Raw genomic sequence first — 22,433 nt, forward strand, 5'->3', positions numbered from 1 at the left:
TTAACCTTCAGTGTCCTTACCAGGCCCTGAAAACCCCAAGAGGGCCTCGGCCGACCACATGGAAAGCCACGGTCCCCTCCCCCATCCGGGTAAAAAACGCAAAGCGGTACTTGGGAGTTTGAATACAAAACAAACCCTTGGCAGAAGACCGCTGGGACAGGATTTCACCTTCCACCTCTGGAGAGCTGAGTGGGCCCTGTGCGCGTCAACAGCCGGGACCAGCACCCCGGAAACGCCTCGCATTCTCTCGCAAGGGTGAGTTCTGTATCGTGCTGATGCCATTTGAGGCAGAGACTTTCCCCCTGGCTCCACAAAGTGAGAACTGAAGAGTTCTTAAGCTGGAATTTGACACGGACATCTTATAACTGCAAACTATCTACCTTAGAGCGCGTGAGTTTAAAACAAAACAGAAGCTAACATCACTCACGGCTGAAAGATCCTAAAATGAAAAGCTTAGGCTCCAAAGGTAAATATAGCTTTTGAATGCCCCACTTTTTACTTCTTTTTTAATGGTCCATGTCTTGGCTGAAGCTCTTCAATAGCCCCAAAGAAGCTAAATCTTTATCTGCTCTAAAACACATTTTGATAGGACTTTAAAGTTTTTACATAACTGCACTCTACGAAGATTTCTGCTTTGTTCTCTTTCCGTCACCTACACTTCTTTTTAATCCTACAGATTTCAGGAGAACGTACACAGTGTTATTTGTGTGGCATTCTATTCCTTTGACCTTCTTTTGTGCTGAGGTAGGAGGAAGTGTCCAACAACAATAAATGGATAATCATGCTGCCTCTACAATGAGCACCAAACAGCGTTCTAGCCATTCACAAAAACAAGCAGGCCTTTCAGGCGGTTCTTCTCCGCTGTGGAACCTTTAACTCCTCTGAGTCACCTCTGCTGTGTCATGAAAAACCAGCACATGACTATGCACACTACCACCGTGCGCACACTACCACAGTGCAAGTTTACTCTTGGAAAGCCACGGCAAATTCATTATACAGAAGTGTAACCTGTGCAAGGGCCGTGTGTGTGGATGGTTTTTGCTCTCCCTGGGCTGTGGCCCCATCCAGGCCAGCACGGACACAGCTTCTCAATACGCCCTTGAAAAGTGAGCGCTGAACCATTCACATTTTTTTTCTTTAACTCATTGCCTTGAAGGACTTTTCCATTTCATTTTGAAGCAATAGGTAAAATTTGTACACGTTAAAAAAAAAAACCTAGCTTCTAGTGATTAGGATTCAAATTGATTTTGATTGGCTAGAGAAAGACACAAAATGCAGAAAAGGCTAAGTAACTTGTCAAAAGTTATTTAATAAGGAATGTCAAAATTGGCATCTTGAGTTTAGCTCTGAGTCAAATGTCTTCCCTCCTTCAAATCTGTCTCATAAATACCCCTCACTAAAGCACAGATGGAAATTAGACATGAACCTATCCCTCCCCATTCCTTCCCCCCCCCCCGCCCCCACCCCTGCACTTACAACATCCAACAAATCATGCAGATGTAAGAACCCAGAGGCTTTAGCTCGGTGCAAAGTTCTAGCAATTAAATTTAAATTCAGGGAAGTTTAACTCTTTGCTTTTATTTCTAGATGAATGAGTTATTTCAGTATAATTAGAAAATACATGACTTCTGCTATATACTGAACTGATACAAATTAGATCAACATTCAGAATAAAGTAAAAAAAAATATAAAAAACTGGTCAATAGTTTTCTCTAGTGTGTATCATGTTTTAAATTCATTGCGACTTATTCTAAATTTGACTTCATTGATAATCTATTTAGTTCCCTTCAGAATTCAAGACCTGAATTCCCATCTTACACCTTGTTCAGTCTGGTTTCACATGCACTCAAGGTACAGAGAAAATATTCTGTGAATTTATCAGACTTCATGACATTGGCACAAAACAAAATCCAATAATTCAGCAAACAAAAGGAAACATTATCCCAGAGGGTAAGAGAAGATTGGTCTACTTTGACAGCCTGTGGTAAGTCACAGAAATCATCATACTACTTATTTAATTTGCTTTTCACAGAGAAAAGAATTGAATTTGTTTCTATTAACCCTTATTTCCCCCCATCCATTGCCTGATTCACTAACAATGAAAAGAATTAAATGTCTAGTCTTAGTTATGAGTCCTAACTATGATCAGATGAACAAAATGAGCTTTGTGGTGGACACCTGACTTCAGCGGGACACTTTTTTGGTCCAGGATCACTCTACGACTTCCACTTTCCTCTGATGGGTCACTAAGACTTAAAATGGGTCACTGATCTCTAAGAGATCAATTTATAAGTGAGTCCTTCATGTGAAAATAAAACGGCATTGAGGGAGGTTATCAGCAGGTGAGCGGATGGCCCACCCTTCGGAGCTGTCCAGCCCTTGTGTTGTTTTTCTTTCAGTAATCTCCGTGTACACTAGCTCGGCATCACGCTTCTTAACAGGACGGCCGGAGTAAAACCACGCGGCATGCGCGCTTACCTTGCACGGGTCCATTTTGCATGATTTCCCTCATTATCTCGGTTTCCTGGAATGAGAAACGCGAATAAGCATTCTCCAGACGGCCACCTGCGAGCGCACGGAGCGCGGGGAGCGCACGGAGCGCATGGAGCGCGGGGTGGAGTGCATGGAGCACGGGGAGCACACAGAGCGCAGGGAGCACGGGGAGCACACGGAGCGCACGGAGCGCACGGAGCACGGAAAGTGTATGGAGGGCACAGAATACCGCGAGTACAGTGCATGGAGCGAGGGGAGCACACAGAGCGCAGGGAGCACGGGGAGCACACGGAGCGCACGGAGCGCATGGAAGGCACAGAATACCGCGAGTACACGGAGCGCATGGAGCGCGGGGAGCACACGGAGCGCGGAGCCCACGGAGCGCGGGGAACACAAGAAGCGCACGGAGCGCATGGAGCGCATGGAGCGCGGGGCGGAGTGCATGGAGCACGGAGAGCACACGGAGCCCATGGAGCGCATGGAGCGCGGGGAACACAAGAAGCGCACGGAGCGCATGGAGCGCGGGGCGGAGTGCATGGAGCACGGAGAGCACACGGAGCCCATGGAGCGCGGGGAACACAAGGAGTGCACGGAGCGCATGGAGCGCGGGGCGGAGTGCATGGAGCGCGGGGAGTACACAGATGCACGGAGCACGGGGAGCACACGGATGCACGGAGCACACTGCAGGCAGCGCGGGGCCCTGCCCTCGCGTGGTGCTCCGTGATCCTTGGTGAGACGGTGACTCAGGCGGCCCGTGATCCACCATGGCCGGCCTCCTGTGACCCCCCCACGCCACCCCCACGTCCCCCGGAGCCAACTGGTGCCCGTGCATGTCACTTTCCGTGTGGAGTGCGGACGCACTGGTGTGTGCCCTGCGTGCGCGTGTGCCTGCACGCATGCGCGGTGGACGGGCGCACTCACGTTGGAGGAGACGCGGTAGGCGGGCGAGCACTGGAAGATGCGGTTGGACTTCTCCACGCTGTTGGGACACGGCCTCGTGGCCTGCCGCCGGCCCCGCGCGGCCGCTCGGCTCTCCATGGCGCACGCGTGAGCGTCGGGCCGCGGGTCCCTCAGGAGCGGGTAGCACGCGTGCGACACCAGCCTGCGGGGAACGAGCGCGAGAGGCAAAGGGGGTGTTGGGGCCGCCGCCCCCGCCACGCCGCCCGCGGGCACCCCGAAACGGGCAGGACCCCGCCAGCACGCCTGCCAGCTGCGCGCCGGGCCTCGGGGGCAGCCCAGGGGCGCTCGGAGGCCTGGCGCCTTCATGGCTCCCTGTCCTCAGATCTCTTATTACGAATCTCCGCATCCTACGCCGCTGTCGTGCTCACCAGGCCTCTAGTCAGTGGAGAGTTTCCAGGGTGACACGGGCCGGCCGACAGTCTGTGGCAGTGTTAGAATAAAGGACTCCTTCCGCCTGTGCTCCTAACAGCAATGATGATATGGGAGAGGAAGGCAGTCCATGACCGCCCGTTCACAGAGGAGAGGTCCCAGCCACTGCACAACACTTAGAATTAGGAGATGCTTTTTCTATTGACGTGCCCATTAACCTATTGATACTTCCATCGTAGCACGTCAAAGATTATATGTCTGTGGTTCATAATACCTTGGGAAAAGGGTATAAATATTATAATATTATATAATAGAACATTTAATAAGGTAGATATTTATCAACTACATTATACGGGAGACTAAAAATCATTTTGATTTCTGGATGCAACACTGAACACAGCAAAGTGCCAATTATTAGACTCCAAATCTAGTGAAGTGTGTTGAGTAGAGGGGAAGACCACAAGAGAGCCCAACCACTCAAGTGGTCCTCTCAGACACACAATGTGTGTCTAATGTGGCCTAATGGGGATCCACTAAAGAGGGTTCTGGGAAAAGCAGCCTCTGTCTGGGCGTGGGAACACGGAAGCGGACAAGATGGAAACAAAGGCATCAAAATGGTCAAGCATTTCAACATCTTCAGCTGACGGTGCTGTATCTCTATGGATGTTGAGTGCTAGGAGTTGAGTTGTGACCTGTCACTCTGCTGAAGCATCTGTGATGGTAACTCAAATGGGAGTCACGGGGATTGGAAGGAGGTCACGGCATCGGGGCCCTTAGGGATGGGATGGGAGGCCTTTCAAGAAGAGACTCCAGTGCCCCAGCTCCAGAACGTGGCATCTGTTACCTAAGCCACTGCCTCTTGTATGTCTTGTTATGGGGGGTGGGGGGCAAGGACACAGCACAATGAGATCTGTGGTGTGTCAATGATAATTGATCACTCAAGTCCCTCTAAGGCTTTTTTTTTGTTGTTGACATAATGCAGAACAGAAGCCACGCGCACAGTACGACACCCAGAAGGTATCAGACGGGTCTGTGTGCTCAGAGAAACACTTCACTAGGCAAAATATATGAAAAAATGATGAATGCCCGCATCAGTGTCTGAGGTGCCCTGGCCCTTCACAGCCTCTGACTGTTGTAAGGAAGACCCAGAACGGGTGGCAGTAGTGCACCTGCTTCCACCCCCCTCGCTGAAGACCCAAAACGCAGGAACAGACACGTCCTGAGACAGACAGGAGGGAGTGGTGCTGGGGTCACACTAAGGATGGCCATCAGCCGTCACCACATGGGAGGGAGTGGCCAACGGCACCGGAGGCAACTGGGAGGTATCTATTTTATTCTTCCTATTGCTAACCTGATTTCCCTATTCATCGAGCTAGGGAAGAAAATGGTGGATGAGGAGACACAGCCGCTTTGATTCTCTTCCTCCCTCTCTGGGGATCAGAGTTGAAACAAGAGCAGGCATGCCGCCATTATTCAATAATCCGGGGCCTTGTCAGTTCAGTCAATTCCAAGCACATGCTCCGACGTCACGCCACACTCATAGAGACAGGAGATGCTTGAGGTACTTTTTGTGAACTCTCGGGTCATCCCTGCCTCGGTCAGTGCCCTGCGGCAGCCCGGGACGTGGGAGGAGCAGAGCCGAGCAGCTATTTACCCACGTTTTCTCAGGAACCACCAAGCTCTGTCGATGCTCCCACCCTGGCACCCGAGGCGGCTCTTGGCACAGCAGGAGATCAGGTTCTGGGGGGACAGGTTAGCGGTGTACTGACCTTTGGAGTGAATTGCAATTCGGTCAGCTGCCACGCCTGTTTCAAACAGAATACTGGTTAATAGGCAAGCGGTACCCCACAGGGTCCTTCTGATGTCATGTGGAACTACACAGCTAATTCAGATTGCTGAACTTCTAGCTGATGTCATATCTGAAGGCTGCCTAGTGTACTTTCATGCTCATAATACAATGGAAAACCACTGCCTCAATCTTATCTTTGTGAGTATGTTATTAGTTGTAAGCATAAAGTTGTAGTATGTTATTAGTTATAAGCAGCATTGACCACTGCAATTATTATTAATTGATACTATTATTTGGTTACACACAATAACACAGCTGCAAACAGCTACAAATCCATGTATATGCTATCTACTACAATACGCAATTACTGACATTCTGCTTTATATAATTAATATGGGGATATTACTATTGGCTATCGAAATGTATAGACACATAAACATTAACCTCTTTGAACCTTCTATTCATCTACTTAACAGCTCCCTAACATTAAGATGGTTGTAAGTTCATTCTTTCTCTCAGCTCTTTTGAGCACTTACTTGGCCCTAAGTACTGGAGCATTAGAAGTTACAACAATTAACAAGAAACAGATAAAAAGATGCTTTTCTCAGAAAAGAATCAACTAGAAATCTGCACGCACCATCACAGCAACCACGGTCTCATGACAGGCTGGCATGAGCATGCCATTGTGCCAGTTAATACAATGCCATCATGATAGTTAGAGATGTTTGCTTGCCGAATGCCTAAACTGTCTCCTTTTCAACGCTTAGATTCAGACTGAGAGAATATCTTGTTCTCTTTTACATGAAGACAATAAGAATATAGTCTTTCTTTATCAATTATATTCTTGTCAGTGGAAGTGGGTCTTTTAACATCAAAATTGTCTGTCTGTGTACTGTGATTTGTTTTTTCCAAAATAACTCACTTAAAAAGAATCCATGGTTTTATGTTTTTTTGCGTTTGTGGTTTTATGTGACTGTAGCAAGTCAGGGGATAAAGTCTTGGGATAAGTCTGAAATTTTTGGACTTGTGAACCTAGATAAAAGTAGCTATAAAAGAAGTATCACTCTTACTTTTGGACCAACATTCACAAGTTATATCACAGTTGCTTCCTGCTCATGTATTAATTTAGTGTCCATAACTGGGTTTGATTTAGGGCTCAAGCTTGCCAGGCAGGCTCTTTTTTGTTGGCTAGCCTCATGGTTTCACCTGGGCCTGTCCTCAGACCATAAGTATCCTACCTCTGGCTTCTAATGTCGGTGGGATCATAGATTTACATCACCACAGCCTGCTAATAAACTGAGATGGGGTCTTGCTAACTCTGCCCACCCTCTCTTGGAATATCATACTTCCTAACCTCCACCTCCTAAGAAGCTGGCTGGAAACACAGACGTGTGCCGCTGCCCCGGGTAGATGGCTGCACATGTCACTCCACAGTCAGAACCCATGTCTTCTGGACCAACAAGACTGAAAACATTTCATCCACTCTTACTTATTTCTCAAGTTTTACTTCCCTTCAAAATAGTTCCACAGCGATGAAGGAAGACATACGGCTTGTGTGGGGTCCATACGCATGCTAAAACTGTACGTTACCCTCTGGGTGAGGTGAAGCCCTAATGCTCCTCTAACCCCTGGCCATCACTCGCCTTTGGCCAGCATACTCCTAGCCACAGCTCTTTGGATTCATTCTGCATTTAACATGAGATATGGATGACCAATTCTTAGGTGGAAATATATAACCTTCTAGTTGTTTTCCTAGGCCACAATAAGATTTTATTTTAATTGACCAGATGGTAATATGTATATATTCCAATTTGTAAAACTTTTAAGTTGCTCTCTCAGGCTCCTGAGTCAAAGGGGAAAATTATACAAAGGTCATTAAAATGATCGTATTACTTGCGGTGGAAAATGCCCACGACGCGGCACAGTTTTTCTGATCCAATGGGCCGTGAGTCCATCCGGGCCACTTATAAGAAGAAATGAAAATCTCTGGGAGGTCAGTATGGGCGGGTAAGGAGGCCTGGAGGAGAGAGAGGCAGACAGGTTAGGGTTTCCCAAGTGTATTCTAACAACCACCACAAGAAGATGTCAGACCTTCATACCACAGTTCCTTCTCTGACCATTTCCTACATCCGAGATTTTGAATACAGTATAGTTTTGTAGGATTTCTGTTTCACTCCAAGCTAGAAATGACATCTCGCTGTGGGGAATCGTGGTGTAAAACAAACTCATTGGAACAATCCGGAGAGCGCTTGTGTTACCTCACACCAGGGTCCCTGTCATCGTGACCACCCCTAGAGACCATGTGATCTGGCTGTCTGCCCCTTCCTTCAGGGGTGAAAGCCACATTGCAGTGATGTTTCTGTCAGCTCCTGAGGAACACACCTGGGGCGCAGGAACAGCGGGTATCACCCAACGCCTCCCTATTTTGCTGTCTCAGCATGCCAGAGTGCCTTCAGACGCTGAACACGGGAAGCTGCTGAAGTTTCCAGAAAATTAGACAGAACGTCAGCTTCCCCTGGTCACTTTACAAGGCCAATTTAATCACACAGCAAATAAAACCTTATCTTTGTGGAAGCAACAAAGATACAGTGATGACTCTTAATCTGCCGTGGGCTGAGTGACTCTGAAGTGGCCCGCATCCGACAGGAAGCGGCCCCGCATCCGACAGGAAGTGGCCCCGCATCCGACAGGCCCACATGGCATTTGTGCGCCCTGGTAGCAATGTTGCGGTATATCTGTCAGGGAAATGTCAACTCTAAACACATTTCCCTCAGCACCCTCAGGGAAACGATTACACCGATATGCCCTTGTCGCTTTTATGGTTTATCCTTTAAAAAGTACGCGTGCGCGGTGCTTCCCACTAGGATAAGGCACCCGAGAAACAACGGTCAGAATGACAGTTTCCTTGAAAATGTGTTTCACAGTCCTCGGAGCCAGATGATTTCCGGATGTTTACCTCTTGGTTTTTTAAAGATTTTTTAAACTGCTTATTTACTATTGCGTTCCATAAAAATGGGTCTCAAGGACGTGAGGCCTGTAGGCTGCGTCCCCCTGTGATTTTATCCGCCCCATGAGATCCAATAACCTCACAAAATGAACACAGAGGAAATTGTATATCCCAGTATTCTATGCATGTCACATGCCCTGTAAAGTAGGAGTGCTTTAGAGACTGCAAAGAAACAGAATAACAGCATTCAGGTCATGGCAGTCTGGCTTCAAGAGATGAGACACCTGAACTATTTTCTGCCAGCAAAGCAAAATTAATGACAAGGAGCCACTCAGCTTGACAGAAATTCCAACGTGTTTGTCTTACATGACCCCGGAAGCGATCCTAGAGCAAGATTTCCTCTTCACTTGCATGGGAACACCTCCCCGCGCTCCTGTTTTCATCTAGGAATTACAAGGAATAAAGCAGCCAGGGTGGACAAGTTGGAGAAGGAGACACAGCGGGAAACCCGGGGAATTTGGTTTTGTGGTGACTCCGCCATGTCACTGACCATAGTTCTCTGAGCGGTGAGGGGCGTCCATCACCTGAGGCCTGACTCGCGCGCCTGGCATTTCCTGAGGAAGTGGGAGTAGATTCCACATGCCCTGTGCACCGACAGGGCGCACACGGTGCAGATGGTTCTTCCTCCTGCGGCAGAGGGTCCCCACTTCAGTGTGGACAATTACCATGTCCTCAGAACCACCCCAACCGCCAGCGTGACTGGGAATCAACCAAAGCCACAGAACACACGACTCTGCCCCGACCTGGCCGTCTGAGGTCGGCGGCCCTGCACGCCAGGCACACTCCACACATGGGAGGAGAGGGCAGCTTCCCGGCTGGAAGAAGGGACGGGAATGTCTCCTCTTCAACCGCCTTTGCCTTCATGCCTGAACCCCGAAAGGCCCCCGCTGGTTCTTCTCTAGTGTCTCAGGATAGAACGATTTTCTAAATGATGCTAATATCACTACTTGATGATCACCGATGCATTCATGCCCAGCTTTTCCTCAAGGGAGTAGGTGTCTTCTCCAGACATGTGCAGGGTCAGGAAAAGTGGCGATTCCCGCCCCCCCCCATGGGGCGATGAGGTCCATATCTAAGCTTCCATGTGGTGATTGATACTCAGGTATGTGTCATGGGAGATGCTGGAGAACTAAGAGGCCACGGGAACTTGCCTTTTAATCCTTTCCCTTGATTGTGCATCTTTTTCCTGCGGGTAGACATGTGCATGTCACTGGCCGCAGCACGTTCTTCGGACTTGTTAAAAAGCCTGTGCAATACAGGATGGATGGGGCCTGCAGCAGAAGGAAGCGGCTGTCCTGTCCGGGATGTGGAGACATCCAGTTAGGTCTTATGTGTGTGGCTTCGGTCACTCTCGGCTGAGCCGGATGACAGCTAGCATGACGCTCGTGATGACCATCAAAGGTGCTTACACAGTACCACGCCCCACTAAAGCCACGCATCACGCGCTGTCACGGGCCTCCCAACCCCAGAGGGGTGAAGAAGGGAAGAAATCGTGAGCTGTGACTTTCCTCGGAGCAGCCCCTTAGAACGCCGTTCTGAGGAACCACGCCCAGCCACTGCAGATTGATTCACCCCACAGTTCCCAGAAACCTGGTTCTGAAAATTAAAAAGATGGTTGTCACCACTGCTGTGTTGTGGTACTTTTGAATGTTTTGAAACGGCCAGTGTTTGTCAGACTCCAAAAAGTAGAAATGATGGGAATGGCTTCAACATCTCATCATTTGGGCCAGTACAAAATACGTTGCTTTGATTCCCTGTCTATCATTTTTATGGTGAGCCTGCCATTGTGCGCATCACAATTCGGGAAGAGGATGGGTGGAGAAGACAGACCATCGACGTCTGTCTGTGGCCTATGTGTGAGCCAAACGTCACAGTTTTAGGTGAGGTCGTCAGTTTTGTTCAATTTCAGGCCACACGTATCTCTAGTTAACTGCGTCCTCCCTTCTGCGGCCAGTGTCGGATTCCAGAGCAGCTTCTGTGTACATCAATGACAGCCGTTGGAATTAGGTTAAGATGTCCGTTCAGATAGTGATTGCTAAGCCAACTAAAAATGCCAATACTCTGTGAGTAATGAGAAGAAAAGAAAGGAAAAAACCTAAACCTGGAAATATTCACCTTGGTTTTTCCAAATATCTTTCTAATGGCTCAGTTCTGTTATTACCGAAACATATTTTTAGAAGGAAAACCCATTTCCTCCTGTTACATCTAAATGGCTAGAGAAATAAATTGAGCCAATCGACTGTCACGTGTATCTAGAGAATATTAAAGTGTTTGGAGAATTAGATGATGTTTTCAATTCTCGTCTAAACATGACTGTCTTTAAAGGTCACGGTATGGTATTACAATGTCACATTATGTAAACGTCCAGCAAACCACATCATGACATTGTTTTTCATGATTCATTTATATTGGGGAGGGAGAGAAAGATGTGTTATAGTAGTTAACTGTGAAGTTAACACAAAAAATACAAACATGTTTGCCTCTGACCATCTCTGATGCCATGTATCTGCAGGCTTTAAATAATGGGGTCACCCCATTCATACAATGGGGGAAATCTTGGCCTTGTAGCCATTGCTGCTCTTCTACCTCCTGCTTTGTAGACTTGTAATGACATGAGGGAAGGAACAAATTGAGGGAGGGCATGGGCAGGAGGATTCCTCGCTCATTCTTCCCACCCAGAATAAAGAACTCCGCGAGTCAAAGCTCTGACACAGGCAGGTCAAAGGAGGGGGCTGGGGCATTAGGGTGAATGGATCTTCTTCACCTACTGGAAAGCATGTCCCATTGGCGACGGCCTGAGGCCATTATGTGGAGAGGCCGCCTTTGTTGAAAATCATCTATTTGTACAACGTGGAGGAAATATCAGTTGACTCAGGAGCATAAACACAGAAACAATCCTTCCTGTGTGTGGAGGCCGTTTGATACCAAGTACTGGGCAATTTCCACATCATCATCTGGCCAAAATCGTAACCTGTTGTTCTCTCTGTTTTTCCAGTGTCTGCCAGTTCAGCTCAGTCCACGTGGACCTCCCGCTCTTCCTGGAAGTCCAATTTTCTTTTACTTAACCAGTTATTAGGATAATTTCAACACTCAGAACTCGCTCTTCAAGCTACCTGATTTAGAAATGAGACCCCATTTCTGTGTCTTACGTGCTCAGTGGGTAGCAGACTCTGGCAGGTCAGCTGGGCTTCTCTTGCCACTTTCTTGCCATTACTTGTCTTACGTTAAGTTGCCCTGCACCAGGTAACTGAAGTTCTCCTGAAGTCTAATCATTGTGAACTTTCACTTAAATATCACTGCAGAGATGTTTTTATGCAAACAAATCTCCAGGAGCCAACAAATGCTTTTGAATGAGATTTTTTTCTTTATAATGATGAGTATCAACTTGAGAAAGAACCGGGCTTTGTTTCGTCTGGATTTCAAATCATCCCAAAGGGAAAATGCCAAGGTTTAGAAAAAGGAAATGTTGGAAATAATCCCAAGGACGTGGAAATAAACCTTAGCATTGGGCCTACCAAGGCCCTCAACACTCGAGGCGGGAGAATGGCCTGTACAGCGGAGGGATTTTCCCAAACAAAGCCAGCTCCTTTCCCAGGCTGGGGCACAGAGAGAAAGGATGATACATAGAGGAAAGTTCTCTTCTGCATGTTGGTTTTAGAGTTAGGACGTGAGACACCGTGAGCCTGAGCCACATCTCCAAAGAGTTTATCCGGCTGTCTACAGGAAAGATCCAGAGCCACCCCTATGCAGATCGTGTCAGAAAACCAGCTCCATTTAGGAGATGGCAAGATCCTTTGGCTTCTTTGAACCTGAACTGACCAAGCTAACAGGTTCTACGGAAACTCCGAGGACTATCTGCTGATCCCGAGATGGCTCTGAAGGCAAGCGATTCGTGGCAGCCCTGCACCTGTCTCCATCTCAGAGGGATTCAGACTCCATCAGTATTCACCCCCTGTCTTCAAAGTGTGGCTAACCGTCATATTCCCTGCACCACACTCCCATGAGAGTTGAAGGAGACAGAGTACGGGGGCCTGCGTACCCACCCACACCCATGTGTGCTTTGGTAGATTCCAGGGACACACCCTCACCCACCAGCACAGTTTTCAATGTGACATTTCGAGCCTCTGCTTCAATCCCAGGAGACCACGGATAGTCTTACAGTTGTGGGTAGTCAAAAAGAGGCACGTTTTAATGAGTCCTACAGTTCGAGCTCGACATATTTGCATTTATTCCTTTGGGTGCTGCTGGGGTTTGGGCTGGGGCCTTGCCCCGGCCAGCCACCCTGCTGCTGAGACCCGCCTCTGCCTCATTCTTCTGCACTGCTGTTCACATAGAGCCTCGCTTCCCGCCCCCATCCTTGGATACAGATCCAGCTCTTTCAAGGTTACTGCCCCACCAGGATGACAGATGCAAGACGGCAGCGCGGTTCACTCTGTGGAGATGGCGTCTCACAGACTTTTCTGCCTGGGTTGACCTAGAACTCTGATCCTCCCGACCTCCATCCCCCACGGAGCCATGGGAGCGATGTGTGCCCCGCCGCGCTTGGCTCCCATTGAGAAGGGGTGTCCTGTGTTTGTCTGCCCACACGGCCCTGAGCAGGGGCCTGACATCCATGACCAGCAGGTAGCTAGGGTTACAGGCACTCAGCGATCCACGGCCCTTGGCTTCCTTCACTTACTTTAAACCACAAATCTACTTGCACGCGTACACACACACACACACATGTGAGGAACACTTACTGTGACTTCACTCATGCTCAGCAGCGTGGGGCCAGGAGGCAACGTGCCCAGGCGGCGTGTGAAGCCCTCTTGCAGCGTCATTCCCCAGAACTGGCTGTAGTTCTGGGCCGTCCACCTGCCTTCCACGAGAGAGGAGACGCCGACAGGTGAGACACCCACTTCTGAATTCACCTGTCGATCTGCAGGCACAGCGGGCAGATCGCACAGAGTGGAAGCGGTCCCTGCCGGCTAGACCGTCCCTCTACAACGATAAAGCGTTCATTATCCTGCAGTCAGATAGAGGAGGCAATCCTCCAACCCGGCACATTGCAATTATTGCAGAGATTCATGGGAGACACATAAAGGTTACGATGAAGAATATGGAATCTTCGCATACTGTCCTTGGAAGGATTAAGTGATAAGAGCAGTAAATGAAGTTTCTTTAAGTGTCATTAAATGGGTTTTAGGAAGAAGCTTAAATATATAGAAATGTACTTCTTATTTCCCTACAGTAATCTGTTTCCATTATATTTTAGATTTGAAAAGATAGAGAACAGGTAAAAAGTTTCTGTGGAAAAATGAGAATAAACTAGTTATACTTCTGTTTTTCCCTTTGTTTTTTCACTCCTTGGAGTTGAACCCAGGGCCTCATGCCTAGCAGACCAATACCCGACCATTATGCTACACTCCTGCCCTGAGCAGTTGTAGTCCTGATGACTAATTTTATTGACATAGGCTATTTTATACTGCATGATAATTTGTGCCCCGTATTTGATCATCTCAGATAGTAAATATGAAATTGATGTGAAATTAGGTGGTTAAAAGGCTGGTGCATGTTTTTGAGATATTTTGTGCTCATATCTAGATTAAGATACTTTCTTTTTAAAATGAGACACTTAAAAATAATAATAAAATGAGACATTTGAATTTGCAAGCAGATTTCTTTGGGAGATGGTAAACAAATATTAGAAAGACAAAAGTAATTTAATCATTACTTATTTAAAATATCTAACGTTTGAGGGCAATACGTTTTCATACTTATGTCAGATCTAAACTTTATTTTGTTGTTTTTATCACAAGTCATATATAATGGGATGAGTGATTAGAAATATAACTCAGTGTTCACCAATATGCCTAGAAAGTTAATAAAATCTGTTAGTTCATAGAATTTATGTTTTGTTGCCTCGTATGCTCCCTACCACAAATCCCTGCCTCTAATCAGTTCATAAAATCTTCAGTAATTCTCAGCTACAATTTTAATGTGTCATTTGCACCAACTGAGGACTTGCAATTAAGGGAGCAGTCAGCAAATACTAGGCCAGTGGCCTTCATTGAATAGTGTAAGAGGACTTTTTAAACAAAATAAGGATAGACACCAGGAACGCAGATAGAGAAGCGAGCGTCTCTCCCCACCGGAGACTGTACCCTCGCAAAGTCTACAAAAAAGCACAGCAAAGGCTTCCTGGAGAGCCACCTTCGCAGCGCTGGCGTGATCAGAGCAGAGGCTCCCACAGCGCTCGGCCAGAGTTGGCACGCTCCTGTGGGAAGTGAAGCTAACGTCTGATGAAGGCAAAAGGAGGAGGCTGGGGGCCAAATGTGAAGCGAGAACGCGCTCACCTCAGTGAAGGCCAGCCCTGAACGAGGCCTGGAGACTGCGCTCGGTGGCTCTCCAGGGGAGCCACGGGGAAGTCTGGTGCTAAGATGAAGGGATGGACTGCGGGATGGGGGGGGGGGAATGGGGACAGGGACTGAGGGGAGCCGGTCGTTTGCACTGAGGAGAAATTTACTTCACGGAAGGAACGGAAGGGAAAGATTTTAGAAACAACTTGTGTGACAGAATCAAAGCTTTGTGTCCAAAGGGTTGAGCGTGAAAGTGAAATGACAGAGCGGAGTTGGAGTGAACCAAACGGGAGAGACAAACTGCGCCGCTTCAATGTGAGCTTGAGAGAGAAACCCTCCAGAACACAGCACAGGCGCGGGGGGCGCAAACACCTGAAGAGTTCTGCCTGGCGTAGCCACCTGAGAATGAAGAGGAAGGAAGAAGCGTCCTGGCTTTGGGTCAGGTGCAAGGCAGATGCGGCTCACTGAAGGGAGGGAGAGACAGCGGCCGGTCCAGTTTGGGCTGATTTGGAGAAAGATAAATATCAGTGCAGGTGTCCAAGAGATTCGATTCTAAGTCCATAAGGAAAGTCACACTCAGAAACCGCACAGATTACAGAAGGTCCTAAAAGACTTCTCGTTCATTCTACTAGGAGTATGGCCCAATGATAAGAGAACAATAGAACTGACTGTGTGCCGCACGCACACCCAGGTGCCAGGTGGGGTTGGCAGGTGCCGCTCCTGCCCGGGCAGAGCCCCACAGGAAGAGGCCAGCCCTGGCCTGCGGGAGACACAGCCCCGGACACAGCCATGGACTCAGGAGGAACGGGATCTGGGGGAGCTCCCACCGGGCTCAGTGCTGCACATCCATAATCCTAGTACTCAGGAGACAGAGGCAGGAGGATCCCTGCTCTGAGGTAGCAAGGCTTTGTCTCAAAACTAAACACAAAGTGGTACAGGTCTCATCTAATCTCACCTAAATTCAAAGGCAGAACCTAAGAGCTGGAGAGCAGCTCAGGGAAAATGTTAGTGACACCCTCCATCAAAAGCAGGCTCTGGGTGCTGGCCACTCCGCAGGGCCACAGTCAGGAAAATGAGCAAGAAAAAGAAGAAAAGAAGGTAAAAGCAAAAGAATGGGAGAAATGGCTCCAGGGAGAGCGAGCTTGTCTAGCAAGTGAGAAGCTGTATGTTCAATCTCTAACACTGAAGAAAGAAAAATAAAAAGAAAACCCACCACAAAATCCAAGGAACCAACCAAACAAATGCAGCTTCAGCTGAACCTAGGCCAAATGGCTGACAGGACGAAGATGGCTGGTACACAAAGAGCGCGCAGCTTTCCAGCGCCAGGTTTGAAGAGGGCTGTCTTGTGGTTTCTGGGTGTGTGTCCTGGTTTCTTGGAGGTGTGAGCTAGAAACGACCAGCTGTTTAAATCCTTTCAGGAACCTAACTCAACAGTCTGTCAACTGACACATCCCCACGATTTAAATATCATCTAGTCACAGAAGATTGTAATTGGTTTTCCTTAGAAATACTTCAGTGTTATCAGGAGCTCACCAAAGACACTCCCTGAGCAAACACACACACACACACACACACACACACACACACACACACACACACACACACAGAGGGCTTGGGGGTGAGTTAAGAAGATTAATGTCAACAAATGGGACTTTGTACAGTTTCTATCCTCTGAGAAAGCACTTCGGAAATGAGGAAACCAGAATCTCCATTGTGCCAGGGAAGACCGTCCGATGTGAGGGAGGAAATCACTCTTCTGTGTTTTAGGAAAACATGCCCCAGAGTGACTTCGCCTTTCTAGTTGCTGGAAAATAGAGTTGCTACTGTGACACCTTTTCCAGAAATAGAGAGGGGCGGCCAAGAGCAGAGCGAGATCTGGGCCAGCGGAGGAGTCCGGAGGCAGATCAGCCTGGCTGTCCCCCCGCCCGCAGTTCCACAAGAAGCCAGGGCTGGTGCCGGAGCGTCCGTGTCCCTGTGTCATGGGTGAGGCCGGGCACCGTCCTAGCTGATAGGAGAGCGTGCCATGCCCACCCCCGGGATTCCACCTCCATCCGTCCTCTCTGTGCATGACCAGCAAAGCGGGGCGCTCATCCTGCCTTCCAACTCTGTGATTTGGCCTTGGGAGCGATCTACGCATTGGAGGTCTTATGACCTGACTCAGTGGAGCGTAGGACTGGCTTGGAGAGGGAGAGAAAAGACTAGCATGAAAAAGTCCACTCTGCCAACTTCCTAATAGTGTCTAAACACCCAGGCAGCATAAAGCTCCCCGGTCCCGCCACAAACATCTGAGTGCCAACACCTGCAGAACTGAACACTGGCAGCTAGGTTTGTGTGTTTTTATGCGTGCATTTTGATTACTGAAGTTTACCATACACATTCCAAGTCTGCACACTGTTTGTGTTTTATCTTTCTTCCTGTCTCTTGACTTTCCTTCTTAGACAATGAAGGGAAGTATGTATAGTCTAAACCTAAAGAGTAATTGGGATGCCAAGAAGTCAGAACTGGGGGGGGATTTTCCTCACCCAAAGTCTCCATTATTGATGTGTTCCAGTAACTCTGGGCGGACGAGGCATGCGTGCTGGGAACATCTCCACTGTCGTTGAGAGCAGGTGCTGCGAAGACACAAACATCATGAAGGCGGCGGCCAGGCCTGGCCGGTTACACTTCAGAACTGACCGGGAGACCTGACACAGAAAGGATCTCGCTCGGCTAACAGGAGCCGTGTCTGTCTGATCCTTGGAGGAAAACCAATCCGCATCGCACAGATATTAGGTGTGGCCCCAGCTGCTCCCATCCTCTGCGTTGGGCAATGGATAAATGATGCGACCACACATTCACTGAATCTGTTCTTAAAAAAAATACAACTTGGAGAGTGGATTCAATGTACCGGTGCTTAGACCCTTTCTGGAAGCAGCCTGTTTTTATACAGAGTTCTTCTACTCATAAAAAAGCAATTTGCTTCTAGCCTATTAAAGTGTTCATAATGAAGGGGTACGTGTGATGTCGCCCGGTATATGGAGGAGGCTCATTATCGAGAACATTATTAAGCTCAATCACAAGAGATACATGCATAATTACGTTCTGCAATGTGCTTTTAGGGTGTGCACCTATGTGGTGGGATGTCCCATGATATGGAGCGCCAGCACACGCTTAAACACATGCTCTTCACCCCCCCTCCCGTGACCCTCTTAGCAGAAGAAAGCACACACAGACCACAGGGCTGGGTCCCGAATCCCTCGGGCATTACCAGGGGTTGCAGTTCTCCTTAATTACCGATCCTTCTTCGAAGTGCTGCCCATCTCTGAGGCAACCTGTTAGCAGAAGACACACACAAATTAACCCCTCCGTGGCTGCCTGCATGGGCAACAGGCGTCTAACCCCGTGGTGAACGCTGCCACATGCAAAACCGTTCGATGCCGATCTGACGGCAGTCCGCACGTGGCCAGCCCAGGTTTGTATCTCAGATTCTTTCCGGGGATGTTCCAGGAGCTTTTATCTTTAAATGGCTACTATGTTACACAGAAAGGATTTGTAAAGCATAAAACCTGCCTTGCCATAGACTTAATCACTACACCAAAAAGTAATTAATTTGTTTATACGTGAGTAATATAACATCATTTGAATTCATTTATGGTTATATTATTAATAAAAACAGTAATCAGAGCAGAGGCCAGTGACCCACACCAGTAATCCTAGCTACCTCGGGTGCTAGGATGGTTGGGATCATGGTTTGAGGCCGGCCTAAAAAAAATAAATAAAAGTCTGCCAGATGCTTTCTCAGGAGCTGGGCCTGGTGCCTAACACTGGAGGAGTGTGCCCAGAAACTCTTGCAGGAAGGCAGGGAGACCCCATCTCAAAATAACAAGGAGAAGTCAGGGCTGCGTGCAGGATGCAGAGGTAAGAGCATCTGCCTAGAGTGCAAACTCCAGTTCACCTCCCAGATGCTAATCAGATCTCATAAGTGGAAGTGATTCATGACAGATGACCAGAGAAAGTAGTTCATAAATCTGGACCAAAATACAAAAAACAAAACTCATTGGATATACTTTATAAAATAGATACATCTGGGGCTGGGAAGGTGGCTCAGTGGTAGAGTGCTAGCCTTGTATGCATGAGTCTTCAGGACCATATAAGCAGAAAAGGCTGGAAGTGGTGCTGTGGCTCAAGTGGTAGAGCACTAGCCTTGAGCTGAAGAGCTGAGGGACAGCGCCCGGACCCAGAGTTCAGGCCCCACGACCGGAGGGGAAAAAAAACAGATACATCCTATTTTTAATTCCTTCCTTCTTTGCTTTCCTTTTTTTGGGGGGGGCATCTTTCTTTCTGTTTCCTTCTTGCCTGTCTTTTTGCTTTTTCTTCTGCTACTAGACATTGAACTCAGTGCCTACTGCTTGTTAGCAAGTACTCTACCACTTTAGCCACACCTCCGATCTTAGATTCTATTTTTTTCTTCAGGACTGTTACTGAGTTCAAACCCTTGTAGGGGCAAAGTTAGATAGAATAAATAAATAAACGAACAGCATGATATCTTGAGGGAGAAGTTGTTTTGTACATGCAAAAAAATAAAGCACAAGTCTTTTTTAATTTTTGCACATTTTTCCAACTTTGTGGAAGTTTCTTTCTTTTTCACCCAGTGGCTTCTAAAGCTAAGAGCTCTAGAGATGGACTCCTGTAAGACTGAACCTAGGATCCACCGGCTTCTCAAGAGTAGCTAGAAACACAGCTTTCAATAAAGACTCCCAGGCTTTACACACTAATCAACCCAGGGGTTCCATGGAGCAGGACACTGAGTGGGAGGAGGCAGTAAGATGGGGCTTCAGCTAAGCCCCTGCCTGGGGTATGTTTGTTCCAGAACTCTACGCTACCATTTGCTCAGAATCAATAACCACTCTCATATAAGTAGGCCAATACAGTAAGAGCTACCATGCTCTGCAAGAGTCTTTTGCACTGATCACTGGACACCAGGCTTTAGGTCTGTTCTACACCAACCAGCTCCCAAACCTGCCCCTTTTCGGGTAACAAGGCCTGTACTCAGCGCTTGCTCAGCTGGAGCTCCACCACTCCATCCACACCTCCACCCCCTCCTTTTTAAAAATAATTTAAAAGTTATAGACTAATAAAAATAAAAAGACACTTGATGGATGTATTTCATATTACTTAGGTGGGGCAGTGGCCAGACTTGATTTGCTTTCGCCTGGGATTTAATGGCATTGTTAGCATCACAGATGTCAATGGCAGGGGTGCGTTAGTCCCACCAGACAGTAAATAGGTGAGTAAAATGTGCCTGCTGCTGTTTACGACCATGTGCCAGCTTTGAGTCACTAAGAGTTTGACTCAAAACCCTCAGAGCTCTGTTCGAAACACATTCTGTGTTCATTTTCTAGAGCTGAGGATTGAACCCAGGGTAACACACACGGTAGGCAAATCTCCTACCACTGAGCTGCAGCTGTAGCTCCCACACATTTTAAAAGAAAGAAAAAGTGGCAGATAATCTATAACTTGAAGAGTGTTTAAAACAGGGTCCAGACCAGAACTTTCCTGAAGATGCTAATGCAATGCAGATACCCTGCTCCTGAACCAAAGCAAATGACAGTTGACAGTTCAAAGAATTCATCACAGAAACCACTTGCTCCTCAGAAGGGGAGGGGAAGGGAAGGAGAGGAGAGGAGAGGAGAAAGGAGAGGAAGGAAGGAAGGAAGGAAGGAAGGAAGGAAGGAAGGAAGGAAGGAAGGAAGGAAGGAAGGAAGGAGGGAAGGAAGGAAAGGAGGGAGGGAGGGAGGAGGAACAATTGGATCTCGTTATGAGCTCAATGTGCAAGCGCGTCTTCAAGGCCTACCTTCCGCATACCAAGGCAGAGCTTTGGGCCGTTCCTTTTCTTCACGGCAAAAGGACTGGTAATCGGGACAGCAATCAGAATGATCCCTCTCACAGAATCTATCGCAGTAGCACACCGCGCCTGCCTCATAGACCTGAGTGACACAGGCGTCATCTCTGTCTTCACAGCACCCCAGGGCGCCACAGTAGCGGCCTGGGGACACAGCCCTTTTCAAGCGAGTACCTTCCGAGCTGCTGTGATTCCTGCTGGAAGCAGCTCCCGGGCCCGCGTCTCTTCCAGACAGAGAACTCCCCTCTGTCCATATTTCTGTAGCCAGATAAGAGAAGATTAGGATCTTATATCCGGTCCACATTCTCGGGACCCTCACTCCTTAGCCAGGCCTCTCCTATTCTGATTGTTCCTGGGAGCCTGAAATCTAATCAGCAGGACACTTCTGCCTGAACTCTGAAACACACCCTTTCCTTGAGCATACCTCTCCCAGTTAATCATTAGTCAAGAATTTCCATGTTTGCCCAAGATAATACAAGTGTAATTTCTTCAGAGTTAAGCATGATATTTCATCTAATGTGAATAGCCGGCCATATCCCTAAACAATCTACCTAAATGATAGTTGGAGGGATGGTCTTCCCACTCCAAGGTTCTAGATTCTTAAGTCTGAAACTCATGTTAGACGTAAGGTTCACACAATGGCTGCAGTCACCAGGGACAAAGGGCAGGGAAGTCACAAGGGCAGAGCTGTGACCCAAACGTCCCTCGGCTGGCCAGCCGAGATCTGCCACACACTGGCTTGATTTCCCGGCCAGGCCCCATTTGGGAGGCCCTGACCACGGCTATCAGTGACCTGTAGTGACCTTCAGCCCTCCACCGGGCTCTGCCCAGCGTCCGTGGAAATCCACGGTGCCCAGACAAGGAAATTCCCCGCCGGGAGGGAGTCGAGAACAAAACTCAAAGGTCACCACGCCGGCGGCGGTGTTTCTGTAGAGCTCTGCACTTACAGGGGGGTTTGCTGATTTATTCATTAACGATAATAACTCCCTCGGGACAGGGGACAGCGCTGGGGAATGACTGAGCAGACGCGGCTGGCCGGCCGTGTGGGAAGGATGTGTCTGGGCCAGGCCATCAGAAGCCTGGACAGGGGTCTCCACGCTATCACTTGGCAGACACCGGGGCAAAACCCTGCCGCTACTTCTCCAGCCCTCAGTTACTTTGCTGTGAAATGAGGATGTTCCTCTGCGTGGCTATTTTTGTCATTCGAATCCTTCCACCTTGTTCCCTGACCTTGTCTGTAATGTATTCAACGTACACTTTTATCAGCCTTGTGTCACTTCCTTCCGACCCCTCCTCGCCGGGGATAAATAGATGCAAGCTTAACTTGAAAAAACAAATCCACATTGCCTGGATGGCACGGTCTATGGTGTTCCTTCTTCCCAGTCCAACAAACGCTGACTCCTCTCCCCTGCCGGCCACTACCCGCCAGAGACTGTGGAGGCCTGATGCCTGCTCTCGTGACTCAGCTGTAGCATTCAAGAGGTTGGGCCTTAGGTGTGCTCAGGAAGAGGACGAGGAGAGGAAAGAAGGGAGGAGAGAGGGAGGGAAGGAGGGGTGGTAAAGGAAGAGAGAGAGGACGGAGCAGATGTAGTGAGG

General features: G+C 48.3%; 1 protein-coding gene across 2 annotated transcripts in view; it reads right to left on the reverse strand.

Annotated features, from left to right (window-relative positions):
* The window catches only part of Tinag (tubulointerstitial nephritis antigen), a 39,627-nt gene extending 18,410 nt beyond the window's left edge, over positions 1-21,217 (reverse strand). The window contains exons 1-8 of one of the 2 annotated variants that reach the window (XM_070017272.1): positions 21,012-21,217; positions 18,204-18,267; positions 17,479-17,568; positions 13,358-13,472; positions 7,505-7,628; positions 5,477-5,627; positions 3,415-3,595; positions 2,479-2,524 (exon numbers count right to left, since the gene is read on the reverse strand). In XM_070017272.1, the coding sequence (XP_069873373.1) occupies positions 2,479-2,524; positions 3,415-3,595; positions 5,477-5,627; positions 7,505-7,628; positions 13,358-13,472; positions 17,479-17,568; positions 18,204-18,267; positions 21,012-21,141 (901 nt within the window). In that variant the 5' untranslated portion in view covers positions 21,142-21,217. Of the gene's footprint in view, positions 1-2,478; positions 2,525-3,414; positions 3,596-5,476; positions 5,628-7,504; positions 7,629-13,357; positions 13,473-17,478; positions 17,569-18,203; positions 18,268-20,789 lie in introns of both variants that reach the window. The other variant, XM_070017271.1, reaches the window with a different exon arrangement.
* Positions 21,218-22,433: the final 1,216 nt, after the last annotated feature.

This window comes from Dipodomys merriami, unplaced genomic scaffold, assembly GCF_024711535.1.
Source record: "Dipodomys merriami isolate MVZ:Mamm:240054 unplaced genomic scaffold, mDipMer1.0.p SCAF_122, whole genome shotgun sequence".
Lineage (NCBI taxonomy): Eukaryota > Metazoa > Chordata > Mammalia > Rodentia > Heteromyidae > Dipodomys > Dipodomys merriami.